This window comes from Nerophis ophidion, linkage group LG09 (genome assembly GCF_033978795.1).
Source record: "Nerophis ophidion isolate RoL-2023_Sa linkage group LG09, RoL_Noph_v1.0, whole genome shotgun sequence".
Lineage (NCBI taxonomy): Eukaryota > Metazoa > Chordata > Actinopteri > Syngnathiformes > Syngnathidae > Nerophis > Nerophis ophidion.
Window position 1 is genome coordinate 70,088,536 of NC_084619.1, and position 10,000 is coordinate 70,098,535.

Consider the following 10,000-nt stretch of genomic DNA (forward strand, 5'->3'; position numbering starts at 1 on the left):
CCTCCTCTCTGACACACAATCTTTGATTTTGTCTTTGTAGCCAACTTCCCCTCCCAGAAGACGTCCTTGCAGGAGTTCCACGTGAACCACACGACCACCGTGATGACGCCCATGATGACGCACGTCGGCCTCCACCGCTACTTCCACGACAAGGTGCATGTGCTCGTCGTGGACTTTTGCAGCAGAGTGGCACCTCCTGTCTGACAATATACGTCCGTGCGTGTTCCTGCCAGGTGAGGGGCTGCACGGTCATCAAACTGGCTCTGAGCGAGCGCTCCTACATGTTGGTGGTGCTACCTGACCACGACGTCAACCTCCACGACATCCAAGCTAAGCTGCGCACCGACGTCATCTCTTCATGGAAAGGAAACCTCCACCAGGGGTGAGACACCTCTCTGCTTTTTCAGCACCTCACATTGCAGCGCTTCTTTTGTCAAAGATCCTCTATTTGACAGACTTACTCAGCTGATGTAATAACGCACCACAAAAAGATAAGTCAAAGATCTTCTACATGAGAACCCAGCTTCTCAAAGATCCTTTAATTGACAGACGCACTAAACTGTTTTAGTAATGCACCACAAAAATGTAAGTCAAAGATCTTCTATTAGAGAGGAGTACTATCAAAAATAGGATTTTTGACAAGATCAAGACACACTCAGCCCCAAAAATACTGTTCAAAGATCCTCTATTTGACAGACGCACTCAGCTGTTTATATAAAGCACCACAAAAATATAATAAGTTAAAAATGTTCTACATGAGAACCCATCTTGTCAAAGATGTTCTAATTGACAGATGTACTAAGCTGTTATAGAAATGCACCACAAAAATTTAAGTTAAAGATCTTCTACATGAGAAGTGTTCATCTTGTCAAAGATCCTCTAATTGACAGACTTACTCAGCTGATTTAATAACGCACCACAAAAAGATAAGTCAAAGATCTTCTACATGAGAACCCAGCTTGTCAAAGATCCTCTATTTGACAGACTTACTCAGCTGATTTAGTAAGCCACCACAAAAATATAAGTTACAAACATCTTCTACATGAGAACCCAGCTTGTCAAAGATCCTCTAATTGACAGACGCACTAAACTGTTTTAGTAATGCACCACAAAAGTTGAAGTCAAAGATCTTCTATTCGAGAGGAGTACTATCAAAAATAGGATTTTTGACAAGATGCAGACACACTCAGCTCCAAAAATACTGTTCAAAGATCCTCTATTTGACAAACACACTCAGCTGTTTTGATAAAGCACTACAAAAATATAATAAGTTAAAAATGTTCTACATGAGAACCCAGCTTGTCAAAGATCCTCTAATTGACAGACACACTAAACTGTTTTAGTAATGCACCACAAAAATTGAAGTCAAAGATCTTCTATTCGAGAGGAGTACTATCAAAAATAGGATTTTTGACAAGATGCAGACACATTCAGCCCCAAAAATACTGTTCAAAGATCCTCTATTTGACAGACGCACTCAGCTGTTTTGATAAAGCACTACAAAAATATAATAAGTTAAAAATGTTCTACATGAGAACCCATCTTGTCAAAGATTTTCTAATTGAAAGATGCACTAAGCTGTTATAGAAATGCACCACAAAAATTTAAGTTAAAGATCTTCTACACGAGAAGTGTTCATCTTGTCAAATATCCTCTAATTGACAGACTTACTCAGCTGTTTTAATAACGCACCACAAAAAGATAAGTCAAAGATCTTCTACATGAGAACCCAGCTGGTCAAAGATCCTCTAATTGACAGACGCACTAAACTGTTTTAGTAATGCACCACAAAATTTAAGTCAAAGATCTTCTATTCGAGAGGAGTACTATCAAAAATAGGATTTTTGACCAGATCTAGACACACTCAGCCCCAAAAATACTGTTCAAAGATCCTCTATTTGACAGACGCACTTAGCTGTTTTGATAAAGCACTACAAAAATATAAGTTAAAAATGTTCTACATGAGAACTCATCTTGTCAAGATTCTCTAATTGACAGATGCACTAAGCTGTTTTAGAAATGCACCACAAAAATTGAAGTTAAAGATCTTCTACATGAGAAGTGTTCATCTTGTCAAAGATCCTCTAATTGACAGACTTACTCAGCTGTTTTAACAAGCCACCACAAAAATATAAATTACAAAGATCTTCTACATGAGAACTCAGCTTGTCAAAGATCCTCTAATTGACAGACGCACTAAACTGTTTTAGTAATGCACCACAAAATTTAAGTCAAAGATCTTCTATTTGAGAGGAGTACTATCAAAAATAGGATTTTTGACCAGATCTAGACACACTCAGCCCCAAAAATACTGTTCAAAGATCCTCTATTTGACAGACGCACTCAGCTGTTTTGATAAAGCACCACAAAAATATAATAAGTTAAAAATGTTCTACATGAGAACCCATCTTGTCAAAGATGTTCTAATTGACAGATGTACTAAGCTGTTATAGAAATGCACCACAAAAATTTAAGTTAAAGATCTTCTACATGAGAAGTGTTCATCTTGTCAAAGATCCTCTAATTGACAGACTTACTCAGCTGATTTAATAACGCACCACAAAAAGATAAGTCAAAGATCTTCTACATGAGAACCCAGCTTGTCAAAGATCCTCTATTTGACAGACTTACTCAGCTGATTTAGTAAGCCACCACAAAAATATAAGTTACAAACATCTTCTACATGAGAACCCAGCTTGTCAAAGATCCTCTAATTGACAGACGCACTAAACTGTTTTAGTAATGCACCACAAAAGTTGAAGTCAAAGATCTTCTATTCGAGAGGAGTACTATCAAAAATAGGATTTTTGACAAGATGCAGACACACTCAGCTCCAAAAATACTGTTCAAAGATCCTCTATTTGACAAACACACTCAGCTGTTTTGATAAAGCACTACAAAAATATAATAAGTTAAAAATGTTCTACATGAGAACCCATCTTGTCAAAGATCCTCTAATTGACAGACGCACTAAACTGTTTTAGTAATGCACCACAAAAGTTGAAGTCAATGATCTTCTATTCGAGAGTACTATCAAAAATAGGATTTTTAACAAGATCTAGACACACTCAGCTCCAAAAATACTGTTCAAAGATCCTCTATTTGACAGACGCTCTCAGCTGTTTTGATAAAGCACTACAAAAATATAATAAGTTAAAAATGTTCTACATGAGAACCCATCTTGTCAAAGACTCTCTAATTGACAGATGCACTAAGCTGTTATAGAAATGCACCACAAAAATTTAAGTTAAAGATCTTCTACATGAGAAGTGTTCATCTTGTCAAAGATCCTCTAATTGACAGACTTACTCAGCTGTTTTAGTAAGCCACCACAAAAATATAAGTTAAAGATCTTCTACATGAGAACCCAGCTGGTCAAAGATCCTCTAATTGACAGACACACTAAACTGTTTTAGTAATGCACCACAAAAATTGAAGTCAAAGATCTTCTATTCGAGAGGAGTACTATCAAAAATAGGATTTTTGACAAGATGCAGACACACTCAGCCCCAAAAATACTGTTCAAAGATCCTCTATTTGACAGACGCACTCAGCTGTTTTGATAAAGCACCACAAAAATATAATAAGTTAAAAATGTTCTACATGAGAACCCATCTTGTCAAAGATGTTCTAATTGACAGATGCACTAAGCTGTTATAGAAATGCACCACAAAAATGTAAGTTAAAGATCTTCTACATGAGAAGTGTTCATCTTGTCAAAGATCCTCTAATTGACAGACTTACTCAGCTGATTTAATAACGCACCACAAAAAGATAAGTCAAAGATCTTCTACATGAGAACCCAGCTTGTCAAAGATCCTCTAATTGACAGACGCACTAAACTGTTTTAGTAATGCACCACAAAAATTGAAGTCAAAGATCTTCTATTCGAGAGGAGTACTATCAAAAATAGGATTTTTGACAAAATGCAGACACACTCAGCTCCAAAAATACTGTTCAAAGATCCTCTATTTGACGGACGCACTCAGCTGTTTTAATAAGCCACCACAAAAATATAAGTTGAAGCTTTTCTACATGAGAACCCATCGTCAAAGATCCTCTAATTGACAGACGCACTAAGCTGTTTTAGTAATGCACCACAATAATTAAAATCAAAGATCTTCTATTCGAGAGGAGTACTGTCAAAAATAGGATTTTTGACAGGATGTAGACACACTCGGGTGCTTTTAAAAACCGGCCCTAAAAATACTGTTCAAAGATCCTTTATTGACAGATGCACTCAGCTGTTTTTATAACGCAACAAAGATATTTAAGTCAAAGATCTTCTATTTGAGAGGAATAATATGCGTTTTGTCAAATAACCTCTTTGACAGACGCTCCCAGCTATTTTAATAATGCACCACAAAAATTGAAGTCAAAGATCTTCTATTCAAAAAGAGTACTCCGCATCTTGCCCAAAATTCCTTTTTTGACAGGCACACTCATCTTGTCAAAGATCCTCTAATTGACAGACGCACTAAGCTGTTTTAGTAATGAACCACAAAAATATAAATTGAAGATGTTCTACATGAGAAGTACTCATCTTGTCAAAGATCCTCTATTTGACAGACGCACACAGCTGTTTTTAAGAACCTGCCCCAAAAGTTCTGCTCAAAGATCCTCTATTTCACAAGCATACTCTGCCACTTTAATAACACACCACAAAAATTTAAGTTGAAGATCTTCTATTCGAGAGGAGTACTCCACATCTTGTCAAAGATCCTTTTTTTGGTGACGGATACACTAAGCTGTTTTAACAACGCACCACAAAATTCGAAGTCAAAGATCTTCTCTTTGAGAAAAATACTCTGCATTTTTGTCAAATATCCTGCATTTGACAGATGCACTCTGCTGTTTTTAAAAACCCACCCCAGAAATACTCCTCAAAGATCCTCTATTTGACAGACGTACTCGGCTATTTTAATAACGCACCACAAAAATTGAAGTCAAAAGATCTTCTATTTGAGAGACGCACTCTACATCTTGTCAAAGATCCTCTATTTGACAGACATACTCAGCTGTTTTAATAACTCACCACAAAAACTGAAGTCAAAGATCTTCTATTTGAAAAAGAGTATTCTGCATCTTGTCAAATATCCTCTTTTTGACAGGCACACTGAGCTGTTTTTGAAAACCCACCCCCCCAAAAAACTGCTCAAAGATCCTCTATTTGACAGATGTAGTCAGCTGAGAGGTGCTCAGCTGAGTACCACAAAACTGTCAGTCAAAGATCATCCATGCAACAGCAGCACTCTGCTGTTTTTAAGCACCCACCACAAACCTCCGAGGACAAAGCTCAGAACTTCGCCGCTCCCAGTCTGTAGAACGCTTTCCCTGACCACCTGAGGGCACCGCAGACTGTGGATGCTCTTTTTTTTTCTTTTAAAGGCTTAAAAACACTTAAAAAAAAACAACACTTTTTTTTTTTTAGATATATGTATTTGTTTTAAATGCGCTGTCGCACTTTAAGGTTGTTTGCTAAATGGAAAGTGCTTTTACAAATACAATCTATTATATTATTATCATTATTATAGTCAAAGATCATTTATTCAACAGAAGCACTCTGCTGTTTTTAAGGACCATCACAAAAATGTCGGGCAAAGATCATCTATGCAACAGGAGCACTCTGCTGTTTTTAAGAATAGAATAGAAGGACCCACTACACACATGCTAGTCAAAGATCCTCTATGCAACAGGAGCACTGCTGTTTTTAAAGACCTACCACAAAAATGTTGGTCAAAGTTCATCTATGCAAACAGGAGCACTGCTGGTTTTAAAAGACCATTACAAAAATGTCGGTCAAAGATCAACTATGCAACAGCAGCACACTACTGTGTTTAAGCACCCAACACAAACATACTAGTCAAAGATCATCTATGCAACAGCAGCACACTACTGTTTTTAAGCACCCAACACAAACATACTAGTCAAAGATCATCTATGCAACAGGAGCACACTACTGTTTTTAAGCACCCACCACAAACATGCTAGTCAAAGATCATCTATGCAACAGGAGCACACTACTGTTTTTAAGCACCCAACACAAACATGCTAGTCAAAGATCATCTATGCAACAGCAGCACACTACTGTTTTTAAGCACCCATCACAAACATGCTAGTCAAAGATCCTCTATGCAACAGGAGCACACTACTGTTTTTAAGCACCCACCACAAACATGCTAGTCAAAGATCCTCTATGCAACAGGAGCTCTGCTATTTTTAAGGACCTACCACAACAAAGTTGGTCAAATATCATCTATGCAACAGGAACAAAGTTGTGGATTTTTTAAAGGACTGTTCCATAGATCCTCTATTCAAGGACAGGAGCGCTGTGCTGGTTATTTATTCGGTGTACGTGTGTCCACACAGGTTGTTGGAGTTGTCCCTGCCCAAGTTGTCCATGTCTTCAGTGAACGACGTCCGCCATCTTTTAGCCAACATGGACCCAGAAGTGGAATCCAGACTTTTGGGCTCCCAGGCTGAGTTCAGCCAGCTGGCCAACTCTGACACCTTCACCCTGGACAAGGTAAGTCCACCATCTCCCACACCTTCACCCTGGACAAGGTAAGTCCAGCATCCTCACATCCTGCGTGTCCTTCAGGCCATCAACGCTGTGTCCTTGGAGATGTCGGAGGAAGAAGCAGTGCGGCGGGACAAGATGGAGGAAGAAGCCCTGCAGGACAAGACGGAGGAAGAAGCCCTGCAGGACAAGATGGAGCAAGACCCCCTGCAAGTGAGGATCAACAGACCCTTCTTCTTCTCCGTGATGGACGCAGACTGTGACGCCATGTTCTTGTTGGGCAAAATCAGCACGCCCACTTTGTGAAGAGTTCACTCTCCGTCCTTTTAGGATCTTTGTCAGTATTTATGGAGAAGATCTCAGCCTTAGTTTCTCTTCCTTTGTACATTAAGAGTTTATTTTTGCTTCCTGACAACTTGGAATAAATGTTTCTCAATCCACTCCAGCCTGGTCCACTTAGTGACAATGACACATCGGGAAATCACCATTCGAACACGGCCGAGTCTTTGGTTGAAGGAAATACGCAAACATAGACACCAAATGTCATGTTTTGTGTTGCGTTTGGACCAGATGTTCCTCTGAGGGAATTTAAGTTGCTGGTCAATCCCAAGTTCTTTTGATGAGACATAGCTAATTTTAAATGATTTGGGTATTTTGCAATTTATTCCAAAGCTTTGGAGAGACCAACCTAAAAAATTACTCATTCCATTCACATCGCCTAGTCAATCTGACAACACTACAAAAGTCTTTTTTTCAACATGCCACTAGCCCCCCTCCCCCCTTTCAGAGGGAATACACATATCTATTTTCCTCAGCTGGAGACAAAAAGAGATAGGAAGAACAGAATAGGTATTTTGCAATTTATTCCAAAGCTTTGGAGAGACCAACCTAAAAAAACAACTCATTCCATTCGCATCACCTAGTCAATCTGACAACACTACAAAAGTCTTGTCTTTTTCAATATGCCACAAGCCCCCCTCCCCCCTTTCAGAGGTAATACACATATCTATTGTTTTCCTCAGCTGGAGACAGAAAGCGATAGGAAGAACAGAATAGGTCTTTTGCAATTTATTCCAAAGCTTTGGGGAGACCAACCTAAAAAAAACAACACATTCCATTCACATCACCTAGTTGATCTGACAACACTACGGAAGTCTTGTCTTTTTCAATATGCCACTAGCCCCCCTCCCCCTTTCAGAGCGAATACACATATCTATTGTTTTCCTCAGCTGGAGACAGAAAGCGATAGGAAGAACAGAATAGGTGTTTTGCAATTTATTCCAAAGCTTTAGGGAGACCAACCTAAAAAACAACACATTCCATTCACATCGCCTAGTTGATCTGACAACACTACGGAAGTCTTGTCTTTTTCAATATGCCACTAGCCCCCCTCCCCCTTTCAGAGCAAATACACATATCTATTGTTTTCCTCAGCTGGAGACAGAAAGCGATAGGAAGAACAGAATAGGTATTTTGCAATTTATTCCAAAGCTTTAGGGAGACCAACCTAAAAAACAACACATTCCATTCACATCGCCTAGTTGATCTGACAACACTACGGAAGTCTTGTCTTTTTCAATATGCTACTAGCCCCCCTCCCCCTTTCAGAGCAAATACACGTATCTATTGTTTTCCTCAGCTGGAGACAGAAAGCGAAAGGAAGAACAGAATAGGTATTTTGCAATTTATTCCAAAGCTTTGGGGAGACCAACCTAAAAAACAACACATTCCATTCACATCGCCTAGTTGATCTGACAACACTACGGAAGTCTTGTCTTTTTCAATATGCCACTAGCCCCCTTCCCCCTTTCAGAGCGAATACACATATCTATTGTTTTCCTCAGCTGGCGACAGAAAGCAATAGGAAGAACAGAATAGGTATTTTGCAAATTATTCCAAAGCTTTGGGGAGACCAACCTAAAAAACAACACATTCCATTCACATCGCCTTGTTGATCTGACACCACTACGGAAGTCTTGTCTTTTTCAATATGCCACTAGCCCCCCTCCCCCTTTCAGAGCGAATACACGTATCTATTGTTTTCCTCAGCTGGAGACAGAAAAAGATAGAAAAAGGAGTATTGCTGCTATATATTTTTTTTTTTTTTTTTTTTTAAATTATTATTTCATCATTTGTTATAAAATATATGCTATCAATAACTAACTTCATTATGTTTTTTTTCTAATTTGACCAAATTAATACTTTATTTATACTGATAGTATTTAGCTGAATAAGTTGTAAATAAATTAAAAAATAAAATAAAATACAGCCATTGAATTTATCCCTTAAAGAGAAATGTGAAGTGAATTATATTTATATAGCACTTTTCTCTGGTGACTCAAATGACTTTACATAGTGAAAGCCAATCTGTAAATTCCATTTAAAGCAGTGTGTGTGTGGCACTGGGAGCAGGTGGGTCAAGTGTCTTGCCCAAGGACACAACGGCAGGGACTGGGATGGCGGAAGCGGGAAAAACAAAACTAAATATTAGCATTGAAACTCCTTGTAAAAGATTGAAAATGTACAATGACGGCATTTATTTTCCTCCCAACTTATTAGCAATACTCAGATTAAATATGGACAAAAATCTGTCTCCCATTCCTTCTTCCCCGTGCGGTCAGTGAGTTAAAAACCTTCCAAATCCCGTCTAGTCACCTGAGCATCCAGACCAGGTCTACTGGTCTCTGGCTTCCTTCACCAGCTCCATCAGGCTGGAGAACATGGAGATGTCTGCTGGCTCCAGACCCATCTGCAGGATCTGAGAGAAGACGCGGATGTCAGCATTTGCAAGAGTGACTTTGTCCCGTCCGGCGCCACCCACCTGCTCCCCCAGATACTCCACGTCCAGAGCCAGCTGCAGTCTGATCTTGCCGTCGTCCGTGGGACCGCCGTTGGACGCCGCGGCGCTGGCGGAGGCGTTGGCTCCTTTTCTGGCTTGTTTCAGCCGCTTCAGGCTCTCCTCCATCTTCCTCACTGAGCTCAGAACTTCAGAGATGGTCTCGTAGTACCTGGGAGGAAACACATGTTACATCTAGTCACTTAATTGAGGAATACATATAAGAGGAAGACATCACAGCATGTCATAGCAATTTCTGCTCCGCCGCTCCCAGTCGGTGGACCGCTCTCCCTGACCACTTGAGGGCACCACAGACGGTGGATACTTTTAAAAAACGCTTAAAAAAACTTTTTTTTTTTAAAAGCCTTTTTTTTTTAGATATATGCATGCTAGTTGTAGTTTTTATTTTTATTATCTTTTAATTTTTGTAGTACAATGTAGCACTTTGAGGTTGTTTGCTTAATGTAAAGTGCTTTTACAAATAAAATCTATTATTATTATCAGATCGCAGACTAAACGCTAAGGATGACATCACAGCCTGATTTTATTAATGCAACATTTAAAATCTTCCTTTTGTGCATCATTGAGAAAAAATATGATTGGAAATATTTGTAGTCATTTTTAAATGTGTATCTTGATGTATT

General features: G+C 39.0%; 2 protein-coding genes across 5 annotated transcripts in view; one reads left to right on the forward strand and one right to left on the reverse strand.

Annotated features, from left to right (window-relative positions):
- The window catches only part of agt (angiotensinogen), a 94,374-nt gene extending 87,414 nt beyond the window's left edge, over positions 1–6,960 (forward strand). The window contains exons 4-7 of one of the 2 annotated variants that reach the window (XM_061911679.1): positions 41–153; positions 234–382; positions 6,370–6,526; positions 6,602–6,960. In XM_061911679.1, coding sequence (XP_061767663.1) covers positions 41–153; positions 234–382; positions 6,370–6,526; positions 6,602–6,826 — 644 coding nt within the window. In that variant the 3' untranslated portion in view covers positions 6,827–6,960. The remainder of the gene's footprint in view (positions 1–40; positions 154–233; positions 383–6,369; positions 6,527–6,601) is intronic. The other variant, XM_061911681.1, reaches the window with a different exon arrangement.
- Positions 1–10,000, reverse strand: part of cog2 (component of oligomeric golgi complex 2) — a 47,307-nt gene that overhangs the window by 10,054 nt on the left and 27,253 nt on the right. The window contains exons 17-19 of one of the 3 annotated variants that reach the window (XM_061911675.1): positions 9,342–9,528; positions 9,176–9,278; positions 8,732–8,971 (exon numbers count right to left, since the gene is read on the reverse strand). In XM_061911675.1, the coding sequence (XP_061767659.1) occupies positions 9,195–9,278; positions 9,342–9,528 (271 nt within the window). In that variant the 3' untranslated portion in view covers positions 8,732–8,971; positions 9,176–9,194. Of the gene's footprint in view, positions 1–8,731; positions 8,972–9,033; positions 9,279–9,341; positions 9,529–10,000 lie in introns of those variants that run through there. The other 2 variants (XM_061911676.1, XM_061911674.1) reach the window with 2 other exon arrangements.